This window comes from Puma concolor, chromosome B2 (genome assembly GCF_028749965.1).
Source record: "Puma concolor isolate L17-30 chromosome B2, mPumCon1.1.hap2, whole genome shotgun sequence".
Lineage (NCBI taxonomy): Eukaryota > Metazoa > Chordata > Mammalia > Carnivora > Felidae > Puma > Puma concolor.
The window spans coordinates 18,134,104-18,159,627 of NC_141671.1; the positions used below are offsets into that span (position 1 = coordinate 18,134,104).

The following is a 25,524-nucleotide window of genomic DNA, read 5'->3' on the forward strand; positions in this document are numbered from 1 at the left end:
TAGGAAATAGTAGATACCCTGCAACCTGCATGCACTAGTTAACGGACAAACGTGATAGAGGTGGGCTCATGGTCACCGATAACCTCATTTGGGCCTACAATATGGCAAACTTGGTTGCCCTTCATCTCACCAGTCACGGCTACATGTCACAGGAATGAGGGTGTGCCGCACGAGGTCAGCGATGCTGGTTAGTAGCGGTTAGCACGGTCACGGATACAGGTTCACATTTTAGAATAGGGTACTCGTTTTGCCCTTTCCGCAGCCACACAGTACAACCTTACCCCCAAATGTCAATGTCCCAAGAACTACAGAATTGTAACAGAGTCAAAAAAATTAAGAATCCATTGATTTCATTGCTGAAAAACAATATAAATCCCACGCTTTACTGGCGTAGCTCAAAGTCGGTAGCCTTTGAGCATTTGCTCTTTACCAGATAATAGGCTCATCACTTCCAATGGTTTGCCGGATTCGACCTGTATAAAAACTGTCAGCCAAGGCTCCACTTTGCAGGTGAGCAAACAAAGGGGGCAAACCAGGATTTGAAGCCCCACAGTCTGGCTCCAGAGTCTGTACCCTGAACACGTGAGTCACTAATTCACATTCACGGTGGGGAAAAAATGGTCTATAGCCCAAGAAAGCATTTCAGCTCACAAACCTGATAAACATATTACTAAAAAAGAAAAGCCTAGCAAAGTCCAGTCCGCCTTCACTACTTAGCATAGTGCCTGATATAGGGTAGGTGCACAAAGCATTTACTGAAAAGAAGCAATAAAGTCGTCAAGTCTAAGGAGAACAAAGGTTGAGGTAGTACAATCCAGAGATTGTACAATTGTACACTGCCCTTCCGTCATTCCATCATCAAGTAAAACCTCACTTACATAAGACGACATGGGCCTTCCAACAAGGGGAGTTGTTTTCTCTCTTTCCGAGGCACAGCATGCAAAATGGAGTTCAAAGTCTTCAGAGCCTGTTTGGAGTTGGAGAAAGTATTCACGGGGAAGACACAAACATGGAGAGCTGGGCACAACCTTCTCTAAGGTCTCTAGAGCAACGGTTAACAACTGATTTGTTACTCGCAACTCACCTCCTGTTGAATCAAATGACTTACAGTCTTTTCTGTCACCAGAAATCCTAAGGTAAATATGAAGGAACTCAGCATCTGAATTTTTCCTGAAATCACAATTTTAAAAGAATCAAACTGACGCTAAGACAAACAAGGAGACTCCCACACGACAGGAAGAGGTAAAGACTGGAAAAGCCGTGAGGGCAGTAAACATGTTAGGAATTAAAACAGCCTGGGCAATAAAACCTGGACAAAACGCACTGGCATTGCATAGACTCTCATTCAGCAAAACAGCAGCATCCACGAAGTGTGACTGTGTGGGATTATCCTATCTCAAGGAAAGCTACTTTTTTTGGTCCAGACTGAGGGACAAATATACAAGGGGAAGCTCCTTGTACAGAAAACAACAGTTTTCTGTTGTTGCTTACATTTGTGCATTTTTAAAAAATAGATATTTGTAACGTCTTATTCAAACAGAAGGTTTTTAATAAAATGTTGGCCTCTATGAAATAGCATAATCATAGAAATTTCAACAGCTATTTATGTCAGTGCATAGTAAAATGACTATGTGGTTATCCTTCATGCTTATTAAACTAGATTTGCGATTTCATTTATGCACATCAAGATATAAAATGATGGTGGTAGTTTACAAGCTTCTGGTAAGTGCAAAAATTTATGGTAAGGTGACAGCATTACTTTGCTAGGTTCGAATGTGCAATTTTGATGTATGTATTATCATAGGTAATATGCTCAACCCCCATATAATTCATGAAACTATAGGAACCCAAACCAGAAAATAGAAAAGAGATTCCTCTTTCATCAAAAAAAACAAAAAACAAACAAAAACAAAAACCAGGGGCGTCTGGGTGGCTCAGTTGGCTGAGCAGTTGAGCGTCCGACTTCGCTTGGCTCAGGTGGTGATCTCACAGTTTGTGGGTTCGAGCTTCGCGTCGGGCTCTGTGCTGACAGCTGAGAGCCTGAAACTGTCATAGATTCTGTCTCTGTCTCTCTCTGCCCTTCCCCAGCTCGCTCACGCACTTGCCCGCTCTCACACGTGCTCTCTCTCTCAAAAATTAAAAAAAAAAAAAAAAAAAAGCCAGATGGATACTGCTAGATGATCTTTGGGAACCAGAAATTTCGCTAATGGCTGAGCCAACAACTTGCCTGCCAGCTTAAAACTTGAGATTTCAGATGGACAGCAGGGATCCTAAAGACCTTTATGTACCAGGTTAATTAGCAAATACCAGATGTCAATCTTTTCCTTTAAATAGTAAAGAGAAACTGACAAATGCAGCGCTACAAAAAAGGAAGGAGGGGGCACTGCCATCAGGTAGCAGAAGAGGGACTTTCAAAAAAGTGCTTACTTCAGGAAACAAAAATTTAGGAAGCATCTTGTCACAAAAAACTTCAAAGCGCAGGAAAGAGAGGCCCCACCCTCAAAGAGCCAGCATAATAAATAACCTGGCCTGAGACCCAACAGTGTGAAAAGCACCTGGGGAGAGGGGACTATATGTTGAAGAGACTTACTAATCTCAGAATGTGTGGTAGAGGGGCAGGTATCTTTAGGAAATTTCTCCAAGAATAAAAATGCCGGCGGGCACCATTTCTCTCCCCACTCCCAGCTGACACAGCTGGACACGTACGGGAGCCAGCAGCGACCCTCTCAATCTTGCTAGCACCCCATGCCCCACCCCCAAAGCTCCCTTACAGACCTGCTCCATCCAACCCGCCTGCCTCAGCAGCCATCCCTACAAAGTGGGTCCTGCCCCGACACCAGGCAAGCAGCCCCGGTGGGGACCAGCACCACTCCAAAGCGTGTACTGCGCTGGGGAGAAGAGGAGATCATCTCGCACACCAGTTCGCCCCCGTTTCCAGCAGCTAAACCGTTCAGCTGGTCACGCAGAAAGAAAGCCGTGACTGCAGCAAGGACGTTGATTGCAGATACCTAGTCTGACTACCAGCCCATCCACCAATAAAAGCCCTGTGAGCCACATGGGGAGAAAGCCCAGTCATCTGATAGACCCACACAGAGAGGCTAATTGCCGACAGCTAGCCTGACTGCTGATCCTGCTGATCTAGGAGCCCAGCGGCCTTGCACAGGCCCCTTATCACGGCATGGACCAAACCCTGCCCAGTGTGCCCACGGTAGGCAAAATGGGTCGTTGCCGCTGACCGGGCTACAAGCAAACACAGCTAGACACAATAGTAACTCAGCCCATCACTCGTAGGGTTGTCTAGGAGACACCCCTGGATTGTCTGGTTCTGATGACCGAGGGACACAGCCCTACAGGGAACCACTGAACCTCTTCTACACAAAGCAAATACTTTCGTCAGGAGGAGATGTAGTGGTCTTCCCTAACACATAGAAATAGATGAAATGAGTCAGTATTCCAAATGAAAGAACAGGACAAAAATCACAACACAAGAGCTGGAAGAAACAGATAAGCACTAAAGAATTCTAAGCAATGGTCACAAAGATACTCACTGGACTTGCGAGAAGAGTGGATGAACTCAGGGAGAAGGTCAGCAAAAGACAGAAAATATAAAACAGTCAGAGATGAAGGATCCAGTGACTGGAAAAACAAAACAAGATTTAAAAAAGCCACTCGAAGGAATCAGCAGCATATTAGAGGAGACAAGAGAACAGCTCATGGATCTGGAAAACAAGGTAATGGAAAAGAGCCAAGCTGAACAGCAAAAAGTAAAAAAAAAAAAAAAAAAAAAAAAATGAAAATAGGTAAGGGAACTCATCAAGCGTAGTAGCAGTCACATTATTGGGATCCCAGAAGGAGAGAAGAAAGGGGCAGAAAACTTATTTGAAGAAATACATGGAAAGTTCCCTAAACTGGGGAAGAAAACCGACATCCAGATCCAGGAAGCACAGGGAACTCCTAACAAGATGAACTCAAGGAGGTCTACACCAAGACACATAATAACTAAAAATAGCAAAAATAAGAATTCGGAAAGCAGTAAAGGAAAACAACTACATACAAGGGAAACCGCATGAGGCTATCAGCTTATTTTTTTTTTTTTAGCAGAAACTTTGCGGGCCAGCAGGGAAAGGGATGATACATTCAAAGTGATGATAGGAAAAAAAATTTATAACCAAGAATACTCTACCTCGCAATGTTATCATTCAGAATAGAAAAGGGGTCTTCTAGACCAACAAAAGCTAAATGTGTTCATCACCCCTAAACCAGCCTTACAAGAATTACAGGGAATTATTTGAGTGGAAAAGAAAGGCTAGAACTAAAAGCAAATTACAACAGGAAAAAAGTCACAGGTAAAAACAGACCTTTTATTAAGGTAGTATATTCATCACTTATAAAGCCAGCATGGAAGTTCACACACAGAAGTAATAAAGTTTGTCATATCTCAAAAAACAGTCAAGGATATGCAAGACAAAAATATGACATCATATACATAAAACAGGGGTGGGGGAGTAAAAATTTAGTGCTTTAGAATGCATTCAAACTTAAGTGACTGTCAACTTAATAAAGACTGCTATACACACAAAATGACATAAACCTAATGGTAAACAGAAATCAAAAACCTCTAACAGATACACTTGGGTTCCTTTCTCTTTTTTATGTATGGGTAACTCTAGAGAAAGCCTTCAAACCACAAGGAAAGAAGCCAGAAGAAACAGAGCTACCAAAACAACCCGAAAACAACGAACAAAATGCCAACACATACCTCTCAAATTACGTTAAATGTAAATGGACTATTTCCATCACGGAGAAGATGGCAGAGTAACAGAACCCTAAGGCGACCTCATCCCACAGTACAACTTGATCATACTCAACAGCATAGATAATCCAGAAAACCACCCAGAGACTGGCACAACAAACACCATAAGTAAAAGGTATAGAAGAGGCCTTACTGAAGAGGGTGGGAAGAGCAAAGAGGCAGTGGGAAACAAAACAGATCACAGCCATCCACATTGGGGCGGGGGGGCAGGAAGTAGAGAGGAGAGAGAAACATACTGTCGCGCTAGGGATCCCACACCAGGAAGACAAGTCCCCATAACAACTGGCTTTGGTAGCAAAGGGGATAAATTTTGTGAGCCAGTGGGACTTAAAGCCTGGAGTTATAAAAACCAGTGGACTCTGTTCTGGGAGAGCCTGGAAGGCCCTAGAAAGCTGAGTCTCCACCCTTAAAGAGACAGTACAAACAGTCCATGGAGTTATAGCATAGAAGTAGCAGTTTGAAAAACTCCTGAGAAATAGGGGAAAGAGTAGTTTATTTATTTTGGAGCATGTCCTGGAATGGCAGGGTTTGATGAGGGTCTCTCCAGGCACAAAGGAGCTGGAAGGTACCATCTTCCTCCTCCACTCCCACCTCCCCCCCCCACAGAATAAACACACAGCTACCTGAAGGAACCAGCACAGCACCAGCATTCACTACCTAACTTGCTTACACCACACCCTGCCCCCTGCCAGGCTTGCCTCAGTCCCAATGCTGCTGGTCCCCTCCCACAAAAGATTGGCACAAACCTTGCCAACACCATGACTCCCAACCTAAATGTTTTGTGGGGCCTTGGTCCTGGTGGGGGGGGGGAGCCCAGCAGAAGCTGAAGGCACACCTTGTTAAAATTGCACACCCTGCCCACTTTGCACACTTTGTGGATCTGCCCAGGCCACCCAAGTCCCAGCAGCAGCTGCTAGTCTCATTTCATAAATAATTTGGCACACACCTGGTTAAAACTGCAGGACCCATCCTGGTGGGGTACCAAACACCGCCCACAACAAAGAGAGCCTCTGCAGATAACTGTACCGAAGGAAAAAGTAGACAGGACACAACAGCAGGCCACACACAACACATACAGTGACAATCCCTGAAGCATCAGGTTCTGGTAAACAGGGGACACTGCACTGCAAGGCAATACAGGACCTTTTCTTCACAAGGCCATTACTTTCAAGATCAGAAGACATAGCGGACTTCCCTAACACAGAGAAACAGACACAGAATTGGACAAAATGAGGGGACCAAGGAATGTTCCAAATGAAAGAACAGGAAAAACCACAGCAAGAGACGTAAGCAAAATGAATATAAATAATATGCCTGATAGAGAATTTAAAGTTGCCATCATAAAGATACTCCACGTACTTAAGAATGGAGGACATCAGGGAGGCCCTTAACAAAGAGATAAAGAACCAATCAGAGATGAACACAATAAATGAAATTGAAAATACACTAGATGGAATAAACAGCAGGCTAGAGAAAGGAGGGGAGTGAATTAGTGAGCTGGAGGACAGAGCAATGGGGAGTAGTCAAGCAGAGCAGGTGAGAAAGTTATGCAAAATGAGAATAGACAGATTGAGGGAACTCAGCAACTCCATCAAACATTAACATTCATATTATAGGAATCCCAGAAGGAGAAGAGAGGAAAGGGGGCAGAAAACCTATTTGAAGAAACAATAGCTGAAAATTTCCCCAACCTGGGGCAGGAAACAGATCCAGATCCAGGAGGCACAGAGAGCTCCCAAGAAAATTAACCCGAGGAGATTTACACCAAGACCTACAATAATCAAAATGGCAAAAAAAAAAAAAAAAAAAAAAAAAAAAAAAAAAGTAATGATCAAGAGAATTTTAAAAGCAACAAGTGAAAAGTTACATATTAAAAAAAAAACAAACCCATAAGGCTATAAGCTGATCTTTCAGCAGAAATTTTGCAGGCCAGAAAAGAGTGGTAGGATATATTCAAAGTGCTGAAGGATAAAATTTGCAGCCAACAATACTCTACCCAGCAAGGCTAGCATTCAGAATAGAGAGATAAAGAGTTTGCCCAAACAAAAGTTAAAGGAGTTAATGACCACTAAATCTTCCCTACAAGAAATGATAAAGGGGACTCTGAATAGAAAGCAAAGACTAGGAGTAATAAAAGGAGGAAACAGAAAAACAGTAAAAATAAGTGTATCTGTAAAAATCAGTCAAGGGACTTATAAAATAAAAGGATGTAAAGTAGGACTCATAACTAAAACATGGGTTGCAGGAAGAGGAATAAAGAATGGGTTCAAAACTGAACAACCATCAACTTAAAATAGACCACTATATGACGAAGATGTTATACACAAAACTAATGGAAACCACAAGTCAAAAACTAGAAATAGATAGATTCCTTTCTCTTTATTTTGGCCTAAGTGTATCACTAAAGAAAGCCAACTAATTGTGAGAACAGAAGAAAGGAACACAGGAAAACTACAAAAAACACCATAAAGTAACAAAATGGCAATAAATACATACCTATCAATTACTTCGAATGTAAATGGACAACACACTCCAATGAAAAGGCACAGGGTGATAGAATGGAAAAAAGACAAAAACAAAAACAACAAGACCCATCTATATGCGGTCTACAGGAGACTCATTTCAGACCTAAAGACACCTGCAGATTGAAAGTGAGGGGATGGAGAAACATTTATCATGCAAATGGATGTGAAAAGAAAGCCAGGGTGCCGATACTTGTATAGGAAAAGATAGACTTTAAAACAAAGACTATAACAAGAGACAAAGAAGGACACCTTATAATCTTGTCTCCTTGTTGGATGGTCTCCTTTATAACAATTGTAAATATTTATATATTCAACATAGAAGCACCCAAATACATAAAACAATCCATAGAAAACATAAAAGAATCAATAGTAATGCAATAGTAGGGGACTTAATGCCCCACTTACATCAATGGACAGATCATCAAAACAGAAAATTAACAAGGAAAGAGTAGCTTTGAATGACACACTGGACTAGATGGACTTAACGGATATATATATTCAGAATATTCTGTCCTAAAACGGAATACACATTCTTTTCAAGTACAATAGATCACATATTAGGCCACAAAACAACAAATACAAAAGAGACTGAAATCATACCATGCATCTTTTCTGAACACAACACTATGAAACTAGAAATCAGCCACAAAAAAATCTGGAAAGAGAATACAGGGAAGTTAAATAACGTGCTACTCAACAATGAATGGGTCAATAAATTAAAGAAGACATAAAAGACAAAGGAAAGTGAGAACAATGGTCCAAAATCTTTGGGATGCAGCAAAAGCTCTTGTAAGAGGGAAGTTTCTAGCAATACAGGCCTACCTCAAGAAGAAGAGTCTCAAACAAATGACAGAGCTAGGGGGAAATAAAAACACCAAGAACCAGCAGAAGGAAGGAAATAGTAAAGATCAGAGCAGAAATAAAACAAACTGAAACAAACCAAAACAAATTAAAAAAACCAATAGAACAGATTGAAACCAGGATCTCGTTCTTCGAAAAGAACAAAATTGATAAATCTCTGCTAGACTCATCCAAATAAATGAAAAGGACCTAAATAAAATCACAAGTGAAAGAATACCACAAAAATACAAATTATTATAAGAAATTATGGAAAATAATATGCCAACAAATTGAACTACCTGGAAGAAATGGATCAATTCCTAGAAACATAACTTTCCAAAGCTGAATCAGGAAGAAATAGAAAACTTAACAGATTACCAGCAAGGAAATTGAATCAGTGATCAAACAATTCCCAACAAACAAAATTCCAAGCCCAGATGGCCTCACAGGGGAATCTACCAAGCATTTAAGGGATAGTTAATACCTATTCTTCTCAAACTATTCCAAAAATTAGAAGAGGAAGGAAAACTTCCAAATTCATCCCCAGAGGTCAACATTACCCTGACACCAAAACCAGACAATGATAAACAAACAAAAAGGTGAACTACAGGCCAGTAGCACTGATGAATACAGACACAAAAATCTTCAAAATACTAGCAAACAGAATCCAAGGATACTTAAAAAAAAAAATCATTCACCCTGATCAAGTAAGATTTATTCCTGGGATACACTGATCCCACTCAATGGGGAAAACTGAGAGCTTTTTCCCTAAAAGTCAGAAACAAGACAAGGATGTCCACTCTCACCACTTTTATTCAACATAGTATTGGAAGTCCTAGCCACAGCAATCAGCATAAAGAAATAAAAGGCATCCAGACTGGTAAGGAAGAACTAAAACTCTATTTGCAGATGACATGATGCTATCTATATATTGGAAAACCCCCTAAAGACTCCACCAAAAAACTAGAATGGATAAATGAATTCAGTAAAGTCACAGGATACAAAAGTCAGCATACAGAAATACATTGCATTTCTATATACTCATAATGAGGTGACAAAAAGGAACGAAGAAAACAATCCCGTCGACAATTGTACCAAACAAAATTGGTTAAGTTTATTCCTAAGAGGTAAAAGACCTGTACTCTGAACACCAATGAAAAAAATTGAAGATGACACAAATGAAAAGATAGTCCATGTTCATGGATTGGAAGAACATTTTTTAAATGTCCATAATATCCAAAGCTATCTAAACATTTAATGCAATCCCTATCAAAATATCTACATCACTGCTCACAGAACTAGAACAATCCTAAAATGTGTAGGTAACCACAGAAGACCCCAAATAGCTAAAGCAATCTTGAAAAAGGAAAAGCTGGATGTATCACAATCCCAGTTTTCAAGTTATACTACAAAGCTGTAGTAAACAAATCAGTATGGTACTGGCACAAAAATAGACCTAAGATCAACAGAATAGAAAACATAGAAACAAATCCATGATTATAAAGTTATTTAATGTTTGACGAAGGAGATAAGAATATGCAATGGGAAAAAGACAGTCTAGTAACAAATGGTATTGGGGAAACTGGACAGCCATATGCAAAAGAATGAAACTAGACCACTTTCACCATATACAAAAATAAACTCAATGGCCTCAAGACCTAAATGTGAGACCTGAAACTATTAAAACCCTAGAAGAGAGCATAGGTGGTAAGGTCTCTGATGTCAGCCATAACATTTTTCTAAACAGATCTTCTGAGGCAAGGGAAATAAAAGCAAAAATAAGCAGCTAGGACTTCCATCAGAATAAAAAAGGTTCTGCACAGTGAAGGAAACAACCAATGAAACTATAAGACAACCTACTGAATGGGAGAAGACACTTGTAAATGACCTATCCCCAACAAGGGTTAGTGTCTAAAATATATGGAGAATTTGAACACCAAAGAAATAATTCAATTAAAAAAGTAGGAAGACACGAACAGACATTTCTCCTAAGACAACATACAGATGGCCAACCGACACGTGAAAAGACACTCAACATCACTCATCAGGGAAATGCAAATCAGCACCATAATACGCTATCACCCCACACCTGTCAGAATGGCTAAACTTAACACAAGAGACAAGTGTTGGTAAGGATGTGGAGAAAAAGGAACTCTCTTGCCCTATTGGTGAATACGGACTGGTGTACCCACTGTGGAACACAGTATGGAAATTCCTCAAAAAATTAAAAATAGAACTACCCTATGATCCAGTAATCACACTACCTAGGTATTTACCCAAAGAATCCAAAAAAACCACTAATTTGAAAGGATATATACACCCTTATGTTTACAGTAGCATTATTTACAATAACCACTTAATAGAAATAGCCCAAGTGTCCATCAATAGATGAATGGAGAAAGACATGGCACATATACAGTGGAATAATACTCAGCCATAAGAAAGAAGTCTTACCATTTACAACAACATGGATGGATCTACAGAGCATAATGCTAAGCAAAATAAGTCAGAGAAAGACAGACAAATACCGGATGAACTCACTCGTATGTGGAATTTAAGAAACAAACAAGGGGGGGAAAAGACAAACCCAGATAATGAACTGGTAACTGTAGAGAACAAGCAGATGGATACCAGAGAGGAGGTGGGTGGGGGAATGGGTGAGATAAGTGGAGTAGGGGCACACTTATCATGATGAACATTAAGTCACGTATAAAATTGTTGAATCACTATATTGTACTAATCTATTGAAACTAATATGTTAACTATACTGGAATTACTTTTTAAAAAGTTTTTAACTTTTATTTATTATTGAAAGACAGAGTCAGAGCATGAGCAGGGGAGGGGCAGAGGGAGAGGGAGACACAGAATCTGAAGCAGGCTCCAGGCTCTGAGCTGTCAGCACAGAGCCCAACGTGGGGCTCCAACTCACAAACCGCGAGATCATGACCTGAGCCAAAGTCGGATGCTCAACTGACTGAGCCACCCAGGCGCCCCTGGAATTACTTTAATAAAAGGCAGAAAGAAACTGGAAATCAGAAAACATATTAGAAAAAATGAATTTGTAAATTTTCAGGCTAAAAAAAAAGTCAATATATAGAAATTTGTTCCTATACACTAATAATGAACTAGAAGAAAACACAAATTGAGAAAACAATCCTATTTATAATTTCCATTTTTTAAATACCTCGGAATTAATTTAACTAAGGCGATAGACCTGTGCTCTGAAAACTAAGACATAAATGAAAAAAACTGAAGACACAAATAAGTAGAAAGATATAACTGAAAAAATATTGTTAAAATGTTCATACTACACAAAGTGATCTAAAACTTCAATGCAATTCCTATCAAAATACCAGGGGTATTTTTCACAGAACTAGAAAAAAACAGTCTTAAAATTTGTATGGGACCAAAGAAAGACCCCAAACAGCCAAAGCAATCTTGAGAAAGAAGAACAAAGATGGAGGCATCATGCTTCCAGGTTTCAAACTATATCACAAAGCTACAGTAATCAAAGCTGTGTGGTACAAGCCCAAGAAATAGATACATAGAGCAATGGAACAGAAGAGAAAACTCAGGATAAACCCATGCTTATCTAGTCAATCTACACCCAAGGAGGCAAGAATATCCAATGTGGATGTTCCTGGGGATGTGGAGAGAAGGGAACCCTTGTGTACGACTGGTGAAAATGTAAATTGGTGAAACCACTGTGGAAAACAGTATGAAGTTCCTCAAAAAAAAAAAACCCTAAAAATAGGAATACCATATGGTCCAGTAATTTCACTACTAGGTCTTTACTCAAAAAAAAAAAAAAAAATAGAACACTAATTTGAAAAGATACACGCACCTCTATGTTTATAGCAGGATTATTTATAAGAGCCAAGATCAGGAAGCAACTTAAGTGTCCAACAGTAGATGAATGGATAAAAAGGGTATGATATACACTATGGAATATTACTCATCTAAAAAGGAGATCTTGCCATTTACAACAACATGGATGGATCTAGAGCATATTATGTTAAGTGAAATAAGTCAGAGAAAGACAAGTACTGTAGGATTTCACTTCTATGTGGAATCTAAAAAACAAACAAACAAATGAAGAAACAAGCAAAAAGACTCAAGTACAAAGAATAAACGGGTGGTTGCCAGAAGGGAGGGGAGTTGGGAAGGTGAATTGGGGAGGCAGACAAAATAAAGGGGATTGAGAGTTACAAACTCCCAGTTACAAGTGACAGAGAGTCACAAGCACAGCTTTGTAAGAGCATCAAATAAGGTACGTGACTGTCAAATCACTATGTTGTACACCTGAAATTATGTCAGCTGTATTTCTATTAAAAATAGGAATTTAAAATATTTAAAACTAAATAAAAGGCAGAGACATACTTTACAACAAAATCTCTGCATTGCAATATGGCTACCATTAGATGGTCAATACATCCATGTACTTAAACCTATTGTACTTTTATAGGTCATTTAGGCAAATATTTACTTACTGTATGCCAGAATATTTTACTAATGAAAGATAGTCAATCAGTGGCAAATAATATACTTACCTTTACTACTACTTCTGGAAATAACCTAGTAAAAAAAGAAAAGGCTTATATTATGTTTCAGAAGCATTATCAACTATAACTTTAATCCATTAATGCCGATATTTCTCTAACAGGCGGGACTTGACTCTAAATACAGTAGAAAAAAGTTTAGGGGCACCTGGATGGCTCAGTCGGTTAAGTGTTTGACTCTTGATTTCGGCTCAGGTTACGATCTCACGGTTCACGAGCCCAAGCCCCGCATCAGGGTCTCCCCTGTCAGTGCAGAGCCTGCTTCAGATCCTCTGTCACCTCCCTCTCTCTCTGCCCCTCCCCTGCTGGTGTGCTAGCACTCTCTCAAAATAAATAAACTTAAAAGTTTAGAGAAATCCGGGGTGCCTGGGTGGCTCAGTCAGTTAAATGTCTAACTATAGTTCAGGTCATGATCTCATGGTTCCTGAGTTGGAGCCCCACATCAGGCTCTGGGCCATGGAGCCTGCTTCAGATTCTGTGTCTCTCTCTCTCTCTTTCTGCCCCTCCCCTGTTCTCTCTTTCTCTCTTAGAAAATGAATAAAACATTAAAAAAATTTTTTTAAAGTTTAGAGAAATCCTATTTGACCTTCAGGCACTATTAAAATCAGCATATCATCCTTAAACAGGTGAATAATGTATATATGAAAATAAATCATTTTTCTTCCATAGCATTGGTTACATAGTTTCTATTTCATATAATATTTTTTTTAATGTTTATTTTTTTTTTGAGACAGAGAAAGACAGAGCGTGAAGGGGGGAGGGTCAGCGAGCGGGAGACACAGAATCCAAAGCAGGCTCCAGGCTCTGAGTGGTCAGCACAGAGCCCAACGCAGGGCTCAAACTCATGGAGTGTGAGATTGTGACCTGAGCTGAAGTCGGACGCTTCACCAACTGAGCCACCCAGGTGCCCCAATTTCATATAATATTCTAAATACTAAATAGGAGTCTTGGTAAAACCGACATCTAAGAAAACACAAGTTTTATAAATAACTTGAAGATTCCTGCAAATTACCAATGGTATCTGTTCAGTGATGAATCCACCCCCATCCTTACCAAGGCTGTGTCAAAGAAGTCTTCTATCACATTAATCAGGGATGGGTCAGACACTGGATCTGCCATGGTCAGAAATTCTATTGTTCTTTCAAACCAGGAAACCATGTACACAAGAGAAGAAACACAGTTTCAACCTTCTAAGACTCAAACTTCTAGGCCTTATTCAATACCGGCTCAAAATTCCAGTAAAAACTAGAGCAAAATAGTTTAAGACTTTTCTAGGACATTTTGATTCGACCTGGCTCTAAGACCTCTGTCTAGAACTCTCCAGAATGAAGACCTATTGTTACAGTGTGGCACTAAGAGGCTCTCAGATACCAGCAAGAGTTGGAGATTTGGCCAAGAGGGATGCCAGGAAGCCATATACGGGGGGCTAGTGATTAAAGATTGAGAGATAAATGAGCCTCCCCACACAGGAGCAATTCTGGTCTTGAAAGCTGTAGAAAATGTACTATCAAAGGAGGCGCAGAATTCGGAACGTGCTAGAGAAGTACGTTAATACAGTAACTATGCCTCAAGCCTTTCTTTTGTCAAAAGCGTCCAGCCAATTGGAGATTTGTTTTTCTACAGGAACGTACATGCAAGTTCATATTAAGCTGCTAGGATTGGTAGGATTTAAGATAAACTCCTACAACATTGATTCAAAAAAGTGAAGGCCATCTTTGGACCACTTTTTTTTTTTTTTTTTTTTTTTTTTTTTTTTTTTTTTGCTTAGAAAAAAGAACGGGGCGCCTGGGTGGCGCAGTCGGTTAAGCGTCCGACTTCAGCCAGGTCACGATCTCGCGGTCAGTGAGTTCGAGCCCCGCGTCGGGCTCTGGGCTGATGGCTCAGAGCCTGGAGCCTGTTTCCGATTCTGTGTCTCCCTCTCTCTCTGCCCCTCCCCCGTTCATGCTCTGTCTCTCTCTGTCCCCAAAAAAATAAATAAACGTTGAAAAAAAAAATTAAAAAAAAAAAAGAAAAAAGAACAACAACGACAAAATCCTGTGGGCATAGTTTGAAATCCTCAACTGAACGTGGAGTAGGAGGAGTTTGTGATGAAAAACGTTTACAGGAGTGAGGCCTTGGAAACTTCGTCCACTTGGCAGCCAAGAACCCAAAGCACCCCCAGCTGGGGACCATGGACACAGCAATCAGGTCCCAACCTTGACCGCACATTAGGAAAACCTGGGAGGCTTTGAAACACCCTGATGCCTGGGACCCCTCACAGACCCAGGAAATCAGAATTTCTGGTGGTGGGACACAGACAGTGCTCGTTAAAGCTTCCCAGGTGATTCTTTTTTTTTTTTTTTTTTTTTTTTTTTTCAACGTTTATTTTTGGGACAGAGAGAGACAGAGCATGAACGGGGGAGGGGCAGAGAGAGAGGGAGACACAGAATCGGAAACAGGCTCCAGGCTCTGAGCCATCAGCCCAGAGCCCGACGCGGGGCTCGAACCCACGGAGCGCGAGATCGTGACCTGGCTGAAGTCGGACGCTTAACCGACTGCGCCACCCAGGCGCCCCGCTTCCCAGGTGATTCTAACGTACAGCAAGGTTGGAGCGCCACTGCTGTGCTCCCAGCCATGGTCCTTTTACCTCACATCAAGCAAAGATTTGCATTAAACTGAATCATCCACCTGCTGGGGCAAACTTTTCTCTGATAGCCTGAAAAATGTCCCTCTATACAATGAAATTCACTGCTAATATGCCACATTTCCCCCTTCCTATATTCAAAGGCAGAATTTTATGCTTTTAAGTACATTTTTGTCACCACTCCACTTACCAACCCAAATCGTATCCCCCTCCCACGCCCACAAAATATATTGAGTACAGGTAAAGAGATGTGAGGGAAACGCTAGTATCCCAGCCCCTTTGATAATACCAATGTATTTTCCTTGACCAAAACCTACATGAAACAAAACATGCTTTAGAATGTGGCTAAGTTACGGTTCAGAAATTTCCATCGCCAATTAGAAATTTCCATATTCCACTGGAATTCGGATTTCAAAAACTCCAGTGGAGACTTATTTGATTGGACTCTTTAAATCTTGGAAGGGTATTTTAAAATCTAAATAGGAAATTCAGGTTGGGGTAGATCTTAACTCATCCCCCTGCCTCCGCTCCCCCCCCCCCCAAAAAAAAAACCCATTGGCCGTGGTTCCAAGTTACCCGTGGGACATCCTGCTCCATTTCCTTTCAAGTTTTACCTCGTTTTCCCCATTTCCTGTTATCTGCACTGGTAAGTGTAGGAGGGAATTAGGTAGCACTACATGCAAAATGAAATATATACAATTTGCCTAAGCATAATCCTTAGACCTACCCCCCCCCCCCCCCCCCCGTAAGCGCTTTTAAAGTCCCTGAGAGGAGTTAAGGAAAGCCTGGTCTTTACTTGGTCTCCACCAAGAGATCTTTATTCCCTCCCACAGAGAGAATTTACAGTAAAGAAAAAAAAAAAAAAAACAGAGCAATCTCCCTGAGCCAATCTGGCTTTAACAAACTTCAGGTACTAGAGTCCAGGGGGTGGGAGAAAAAAAAAAAAATCAAAGATTTTAGAGCCAGCCAGATCACCCTCTTGCCCCCTACCTTCCCTTACCTCCTCACCAACAAATCAAACATCTAACAGCTGCAGAATCCCATCTCATAAAACAAGGGAGAGGCACCAAGAGATTTCCTAGTCTGTGTTGCTTCCAGCAACATAATAATATAAAGGCACTCATAATAGTACCCGCTGGTTAACCCCTTAGAACCAGGATAAAATTTCACAACTGCAGGACTTAGAACGAACAAAAAAATGTGTTTGCTCTTTGTGTTTTCAGACTCAACTGAGATCTCTGAAGTTGGAAAAGTGGGCTATGGCGAGGGGAAGTATTTGATCCTTTATCTGGGTCCAATGTGGTTACTAATTCTATTAAAATAGTTATAGAGCCTTTGGCGGGGGGTTGGGGGGGATGGAGAATAGCTTAGTCCCTGCTCATCCTGTATTTCCAAGTTCAGTTCACCAATTTAAACATGTTATTACAGCAACTGGCTTGTCAAAGGGAGTAGAGAGTATGACCGACTAATTCCTGCACACTCCCCAAGTGCCCTGCCCAGCACATACATCAGGAAACCTATGCAGAATTTTTGATGGATACAGGCAGTACGCACATTATCAATTTCGGCTCAAATTTGATTTCAAAGGAACAGAAAACACCAAACTAGATAACGGATTTCACACCCATTTAAATTACCCAAAGCCACACAAGATCAAAACAGGACACTTATCTTTGGGATCAGTCCCTGCTGAATTAGCAAAGGCTCATCTTCTTTGACACCATCAATGCAGAATCGCTGAATACATTTCAGCAACAGCGAAACATACTGAAATTCCTTTTTATCCAGTTCCTGGGTATTAGACCACACAAAGATAAAGCCTTACCATGCAAGTTAAGGGAACAGATCCTAAGCGGTCTCATCACAAGGAGATTTTTAAATTTTACTTAAGTAATGTCGCCACCCAACGTGGGGCTAGAACTCACAACCCCTTTTCTGACTGAGCCAGCCAGGTGCCCCTCATCACAAGGAAATTTTATCTATTTTGTATCTACAGGAGATGACGGATGTTACATGCATTATAAAATGATTACCACAACAAGCCCAGTCATTGTTCCATACAGCTTAGACTTACATAATGTGCGTCAATTATAGCTCAATGGGGGGGGAGCAGCCTTGCAAATAACTACACATTGTTGTTCCACCCACAAAACAACTTACTTGCCTTAGTTATTGACCTATGAAGATGGTAGAATACAAGATGATTGTATTTTTGAGGACTGTGGCTTGCTCCCTCTTGAAAATAGTCTTTTATTTTCTGAAATCCTTTATCATGGAAGGCATCAATAATAAGCGATTGAAGCTGGAAAGTTGATAGTTTGCAAATTATTTCCTCCCCCAAGAACATTTCATAGCAACATTTCTAGCATTATCAATAGTAATTCAGTGTGAAAATTAGAGGGCAAATATAGATCGTTATTTCTTGAACAGTAAATCATTGAGCCAATGGTTGAGTTTGCCGGTTTAAGACAGCAGTTTGCAAAATGTGGTTCCCGGACCACCAGCAGCATGGGCTTCACCTGGGGACTTACTAGTAATCAGAAACTCTAGGGTAGAAGCCTTCATGCATGCTAACTCTGAGAGCCACTGACTTAAGGAGAATTATACTTAAGTACAGGTATCTGCAGAAGAGACTTTATCCTCAGTCATGTTAGAAATTCTAAAACACTAAAAAATTCAAACCTATTAAAAGCAACATAAATGATCAGAATACAAGAAAATGAACTCAACAAATACAGATGGAAGTCAACTAAGGATGCAAATTGTCATAATGAATGCAATTCTTCTTCTGCCTGAACATTAGGAAGATATACTTCTAAATACATATATTTGAAGAGACACTTCCTTAAATGTCTGTACTATAAAGATAGGATTTTTTCATTCAGTTCAGTCCAATCCTACACGCTAAATTACCAATATACAAGATCATTTTAATTTTTTTAAATGTCTACTTATTTTTGAGAGAGAGACAGAGTGTAAGCAGGGGAGGAGCAGAGAGAGAGAGGGAGACACAGAATCTGAAGCAGGCTCCAGGCTCTGAGCCATCAGCACAGAGCCCAACGCGGGGCTCGAACCCACAAACTGTGAGATGGTGACCTGAGCCAAAGCCAGACGCTTAACCGACTGAGCCACCCAGGCGCCCCTACAATATTATTTTAATAAGGAAGCAGTTTAGTGCATATGGCCCCAAATTCCACTTATTCTCACTACTGACAAATGGAAAGCTAGCATTTGAAATTAAACGTGCCAACAGCACATTTACAAGTGAACCTTTTTGTTCCAGCTGTATGGTGTTCTACAGATGTTCCCATTTAATCCTTACCACCACCCGGAGAGGACAGATTCCTTATCTGGGGGTAGCAGCAAGGCTGGGAGAGCTTAAGAACTTGCACGAGATCCCTCAGCTGAGATTTACAGTCAGATTCTCGGACTCAGAAACTTAGACTTCTGCCTGCTTAAAACTCCACCTGGCTTCTCTGTGCTCAGTATAAATCCAAACCCTTTGCCTTGGTCTCTAGGGCTCTGAATGATTTGGTCGGTCAACTTTTCTCTTTTTTTAATCTGTCAACTTCTGCCTGACTTCCCTATTAAGAAGTCCTAAAAAATAAAATTGTGCCTTGCCTCAGGGCCTTTGCACAAGAAGCCTGGACCGCTCCCCCCACCACTTTCTACCTGGCTGGCTCCTTATCCTCTAATCTCATCTTTCCAGATCACCTTTTTTTATTCCTATCTTTTGGGACTTTATCTCAAGTAAGGCAAGTGCCTCTCTCCACATGATACTCTCTTCCTTTTCTTCCTACTCTTTCCCTTTGGTCGGTAACCTGTTTCTTTGGCTTTCTGCCAGGCTGTAAGCTCCCTGCGGACAGGAATTGTTTGTTTTGTTCAATACCGTCTACCTAGACTAGTACCTGGCCCACGATAGATTAGACTAAGTACTGGTAGGACAGTGGAAAGCATGGTGATAAACTGAATGTGGAAGATGAGGGAAGGAGAAGGAGCAAGGTTTCTCTGCCTCTTGACCTTGAGCTTGGCTTGAGCAACTGGAGAAACCGATTGCGGGGACAGCCCGGCAAACACCGAAGTAGAGAGAGCACGCCTGCACACCCTCCCCCACCCGCGGAAAGAAGCTTGATCTTTACGTAGAAAGCATCCGGGGCAATTCTGCTCCCATCTTCTTCCTGAAGGGACTGCAAAGGATCGTCCTCTTCCTGTGTGCAATAAAAATATTGTTTACAAAAATGTTTCAAAGAAATGCATTTTCAAGTTTCCATAAAATACTTTTTTTTTTTAAGTTTTTTTTTTCCCAACGTTTTTATTATTTATTTTTGGGACAGAGAGAGACAGAGCATGAACGGGGGAGGGGCAGAGAGAGAGGGAGACACAGAATCGGAAACAGGCTCCAGGCTCCGAGCCATCAGCCCAGAGCCTGACGCGGGGCTCGAACTCACGGAGTGCGAGATCGTGACCTGGCTGAAGTCGGACGCTTAACCGACTGCGCCACCCAGGCGCCCCTCCATAAAATACTTTTATTTTTAAGTTTTTATTTCTTTGTGGGGGGGGGGAGGGAGAGACAGAACCTAAGTGGGGAAGAGGGAGAGGGAGACACAGAATCTGAAGCAGGCTCCAAGCTGTCAGCACAGAACCTGACCCAGGGGGCTTGAACTTGTGAACTAGGAGATAATGACCTGAACCAAAGTCCCCTGCGGGCAGCTTAACTGAGTCACCCACCCACACACCCCTAGAAGAGGCTCTTAAATACTGAGAATAGAGTGTTGTGGGAGGGGACTGGGGGAATGGGGAAAATGGGTGAGAGCCATTAAGGAGGGCACCTGTGAGAAGCACTGGGCACTGTATGTAAGTGATGAATCACTGGGTTCTACTCCTGAAACCAACACTACATTGTATGTTAACTTTAACTTAAAGGACTTTAAAAAATAAAAGAAACGAAGCTTCATGTTGTCATCCTGAACAAAAACTTTGTTCCCCATGCCATTGATGACGGGTCTAAAGTAAATTACTACTTAAAAATAATCTCTCCAACCTTCCTTAGTACCGTCTATGACACACACAGACTATCACAAGAAACAAAACAAACATCGTCGGAATAAGCAGTCACACAAAATAAGCAAATTAGAGTGACAACGATGAAACAGAAGGCTTCGGATTAATGAACTATTTGTAGAATGGGAGTTCGTAAATAAAGGTTTGGAAAGTGGGTTTCAAGCCCAATCAGGAGTTGAAGCTTTAGGTTTCTGACTTGCACGAATTTTAAGTCTTCCTCTAGGACTTTTACCGCAACTCCAAGGATCAAATGTCAACCACCACCGCAAGAGAATTCACCAAACATAGAGGATTGTTACACTTCTCTTCAAGGGCAATCCCGGTCCACCACCTTGGTTTTCACGGCACGTTGTGCTACATTACGTAACAGCATCTCCTCTGCTCACCGCATCCCAACAATTAATTAAAAGTACAATACACAAAAAAAAACATCCTTTAATGTCTTCTAAAGAGGTTTTTTAATTATTTTAAATTTTTTAATGTTTTCTTTTGAGAGAGCGCGAGGAGGGGAGGGGCAGAGAGAGACAGAGACAGAGAGAGACAGAATCCGAAGCAGGCTCCAGGCTCTGAGCTGTCAGCACAGAGCCCGACCTGGGGCTCGAACTCACGAACCGTGAGAGAGATTATGATCTGTGCAGAAGTCCAACGCTTAACGGACTGAGCCCCAGGCGCCCTTAAAGAGGTTTTGTTTTTTGTTTTTTTTTAAAGTATAGCTTGGGTGTGCAGTCCTACTTCTATATGGACTTGACCAAACTCCTTGAAGGTCAGCATACTTTGCAATATTATCGTCATTATTTATAGATATGAAAAACTGGGTAAATTCAAAGTCCCAAATCCAGACTTGTTTATTTTTTTCACCAGCAGTGTATTCGGTGAAACGAACGTTGAGAGGTAGGAACGCTGGAGGGACCAATCCACCCCCCAAGTCCGGGGCCGCGGGCGTCTTAGGGACCTTTATCTACAGTTCAGGTAGCCTGAAGTCCCAGAGCTTGGGACCATAAGTCTGGGGCCCACATGGGTGAAGGTGACTGCATGGTCTACGCAGCAAGAGGGGAAATGGGCTGGGAAAACATCCGGGGCAAATTGAGAAGAGCCATCTCATTGCCTTCCAAACATTAATCCTCTAGTCTCCCCTTCACTGGGCAAGGGACCAGAGGTTTCTATCCTGCCCGGCCGCCTCACTGAAAGCTCCCAATAAACTGCCAAGCAAACCTAAGGAGGTTGAAAAGCTCAAGCCAGCCCGCACCCCCAGGCTATCTCCCCGGCGTCCAGCTCGTTTCCCGGCGGCGTCCGGGGTGTTAGCCGGTGCCGCGTCTCTGGGCGACCACGCCAGCCTCTGCAACCCCAGCCCGACGGAGCGTGAGCCCTTGCGCCCGCCTGGAACCGCGGAGAGGGCGCGAGAACCACAGGGGGCCCGGGCCCGCCCAGGGTCACTCACCGCCAGCATCCCGAGGCTCCGGGCCCGTGGCGCGCCTCGCCGCTGCGCCGCCTTCAGCCCCTTCCTGCGGTTCTTCAACCCGAAGCCAGGGCGGGCTGGGCAGCGCTGCGGTGAGGACCCGCGCAGCCCCGCCGCGTTTGGATTCCAATCCTCGCCGGGAACGCTTATCAAAGAACCCGCACCTGAAATTCACTAACATCGTTACTTGCGAGTAACTAGCAATCGTCGTCAGGCCACCCGCGCGCGCGCACGCACACCTGAAAGCGTTTGTTCAGACGATGTGAACAACGTCCTGTACGCATTCTTTATTGGCGAGTTTCTAAACTGCTGGATTTCCCCTTTGCGGAAAGGGTTTCCTCTCCACCTTCAGCGGCTGGTTGGGCTGTCTTTGGTCCATTGATATTGATACGGACGGACTAAAGGTGGCCTTTCCCCACTGGAAGCTGATTTGCGCCTGCAAGGGTGACAATTTTCCTGATATCACAAAAGAAGGTGTTGTGCCTTTTTGAACACGACGGTGTAGTCGGTCAAAAACCAAACGAAACAAAACCAAAAAAGGCAAACAAATGTTTTCATCCAGTCTGCTTGTTTTCTATCTACTTGCTTTAAGGCGACAAGAGTGTGTACCAACGGCCAGGTTTCAGCCACTAGGCAGCCTAGGCTGTTTGCTCGAACACCCTGGCAAAAGGAAGTTGGACTGGCGTTTTCTTAAAAAAAAAAAAAAAAAAAAAAAAAAAAAAAAAAAAAAAAAAAAAAAACGAACAAACGATCCCTCAGATCCAAACGTTCCTCGTGTAAACATCTATTTGTGTTTTAATTACAAGCTACGAATATTTCGTGCCACGACATTTACAGAAGATACTTTTTTGCATCCAAGCAAGACCTGATAGCACCCGAATCTGTGTCAAAGCCTGGTCTGTCCTTGCGGTGCCTTCAAAGTGATACTTATTTCAGAGATCTTGATAGCTGTTCCCTGACAAACAGGATGTAAATATAGTTACACTAATTTACCGATTTTAATCTAAGCCTAGCAAATGCAAAGCCTTCTTCCTTTGCTTTTGAATTAGTGGGCTTTTACTCTACCAAAATTGTAATCAAGGAAGAGCCAGCTGTGACAATAAAGTGTTCTGAACCAATAAAAATATGGATGCAGTAAAAAAAAAAAAAAAAATTCAAGGATGGTAACGAACAATAACCAAAATACAGTTTAAGTGCATTTTATTTTAGAGAATAAAATAAGAATATGATAAACAACATAATAAAATTAGTTTTCTTAACATTAGGCAAAATCTTTATAATCAATCATTTACAGAATTTGAGGGGGGGGGGAATATTCATCCTTCCGAACTACATGGTTGTTGTGGAATTTTCAGGAGAAATGTGAGACAATACAATAGACAACACCACTAATTATTTATTTTTATATTTTCACTTTGACTAACTTCTTTTGCTAACCTATTTTATTTACAGAGACATAATTTTAGAGCAACTTGAAATCTACGCTTTACTTTTTCTCAAACTATGATGGAGATTCTATGACATTTCTTTGGACACCAGAATCCATTTCGAAAAAAAGCATGTGATTTGTTGATTTGGCTTTAACGTTAAAAATCATATTTGTTTGTATTTTTAAAGGGTAAAGACTCTCCAGGAACATTCTAAGATTAGAGAGACAAGAACAATTCTAAAAAATGTTTACAGTAAGACCTGGAATTAACTTCTATGTAGTCTCAGAGGTGATTTTAAATTAGTTTTTTTTTTTTTTTAAGGTTTATTTATTTTTGAGAGAGAGAGAGAGCGTGAGCTGGGGAGGGGCAGAGAGAGAAGGGGGACGCAGAATCCGAAGCAGGCTCCAGGCTCTGACCCATCAGCACAGAGCCCCACGCAGGGCTCGAAACCACGAGCTGTGAGATCATGACCTGAGCCGAAGTCAGACGCTTAACCGACTGAGCCACCCAGGAGCCCCTAAGTTAGTCTTGAAGCTGTGTTTAAATATTTTAAAGTATACATATCTTAACCTATCACAATTAACGGACTATTTGTAAAAGAAAAGTATGAATAAACTTAACGTTTGGAACACAAACGACATAAAACGCAACTGAATGCCAAGAGTGGTCAGACTTTTGGCAGTAGGTTAATATGATGAAAACCTACGGACGAAATCCCTGGGGGAAGAGTGGACACGCTCTTGGTTTCCTCCCCGATCCTCGTGGCGACTACCTGAGAGTGTTATTAATCGGAAAGAGAACTTGAGAGGCGAGGCGGGGAGAGACTGGGGGATGGACGAGTGAGTCACTTTCTTCTGCGTGGACTCTTGCCTCTGCTTGTGGGAGAGAATCCAGCTTGGAACTAGAGAAAGAAGAAAGTTCGTGAAACTGCCCAAAGCTGGCATTTTCCGTCACGGGCGTTGTCCGCGGTCAGGGGCTGGTGGCCCCGAAAAGCATCTCACCACGGAATTGACTTTCCGAACAAACCTGACTGTGCCCTTGACCGGGAGGTAAGAAGACCGCGAGCGTGCAGTTATCTGGCGCAGGTTGTGAGCTTAGCGCGCATCGGCTTTGTTCTGTCTTTGGCCAGAGGAAGACACTGGTCCGGCAAGAGGTGGTGGCCTGCGCGCTCCCGGCGCGTCCCACGCAGCATCAGTGAGCGCGCCCCGAGCGCGCAGGGCGATGCCTGGGTCTAGGACGCTCGGGCCTCGGGATTCCGACGGATATAGGTCGGAGAATCCCCCTCTAACAGTGATTGGCCTTCGGGGACGGCCCTTCTCTGGATAGGGCTGGGAACCGAAGTGTGCCGCCTGCAGAAAAAGGCTCCGAGAGTACATTCCGGAGACCGTCTTCTCTCGCCGCCCAGCGTGGCCAAAGAGCGAAGTCAGTCATTTCAATCGATTTCTTTTGTTGGGCGCCTCCAGGTACCGGAATCACCCTACGGAGGCGGAAGAACAGATGAAGACGACGTGTCTCGGTCCTGGGGAATCTACAGCGTCCTGGGCCCGTCACCGGGCTTCAGCATTCTTCAGAAAACGTCCCCAGATGGAATGGGGGTAGTTCTACAATACCAATAAAGACGGTCTTTAAAACGTTGTTTTCCGGTGGATGGCGACTAAGAACTGAGAGTACCCATCCCCTGTTTAAGCAGATAAGGAAACTGCGCTCAGAGAGCGCCTAGACGAGAGAAGGAGAGAGAGAGAGAGACAGAAGGCGAGAGCGCGCGCCCGAGAGCGCCACAGCGAGCTAAGTGTCCTGCAGGAGCTTAAGCTCCCGGGGCCCGCAGAGACCACCATCCCCCTCCCCATCCAGCTACCTTTAGCTCGTCTTTCCCTAAGGTTCTCCGGGCTCACTTTCCGGGACTCTTGTCCCACCAGGCTACGTCCCTGCGCAGTCCCTCCGAAGCATAAGGACACATTAGGCCCGCGAGCTCACGGGGACCTTCGGCATTCCTTCGGACGCCACACCACTACTCCCTAAAAACGAGCACGGACTCCCGGACACTCACGACAGCTACGACAAAGCCCGAGACCTGGAGCGCGCGAGCCAAAGGCTAGCTGGCGTGGGCGCAGTTACCCAGACAGCAAAGGTCTTAAATAAGGTGCCCGGGAATTGAGTATCGGTTCTCCGAGGACTTGTCTGGAAAGCGTCTGTCTCAAAACCTTCCATCTAAACCCA

At 42.5% G+C, this 25,524-nt stretch overlaps 1 protein-coding gene across 1 annotated transcript in view; it reads right to left on the reverse strand.

Annotated features, from left to right (window-relative positions):
• Nucleotides 1-13,895, reverse strand: part of SYCP2L (synaptonemal complex protein 2 like) — a 103,614-nt gene extending 89,719 nt beyond the window's left edge. Inside the window, exons 1-4 of the mRNA XM_086708372.1 lie at nucleotides 13,791-13,895; nucleotides 12,729-12,753; nucleotides 1,085-1,170; nucleotides 879-967 (exon numbers count right to left, since the gene is read on the reverse strand). Of these exons, the coding sequence (XP_086564498.1) occupies nucleotides 879-967; nucleotides 1,085-1,170; nucleotides 12,729-12,753; nucleotides 13,791-13,895 (305 nt within the window). The remainder of the gene's footprint in view (nucleotides 1-878; nucleotides 968-1,084; nucleotides 1,171-12,728; nucleotides 12,754-13,790) is intronic.
• Between the last annotated feature and the right edge of the window lie 11,629 nt (nucleotides 13,896-25,524).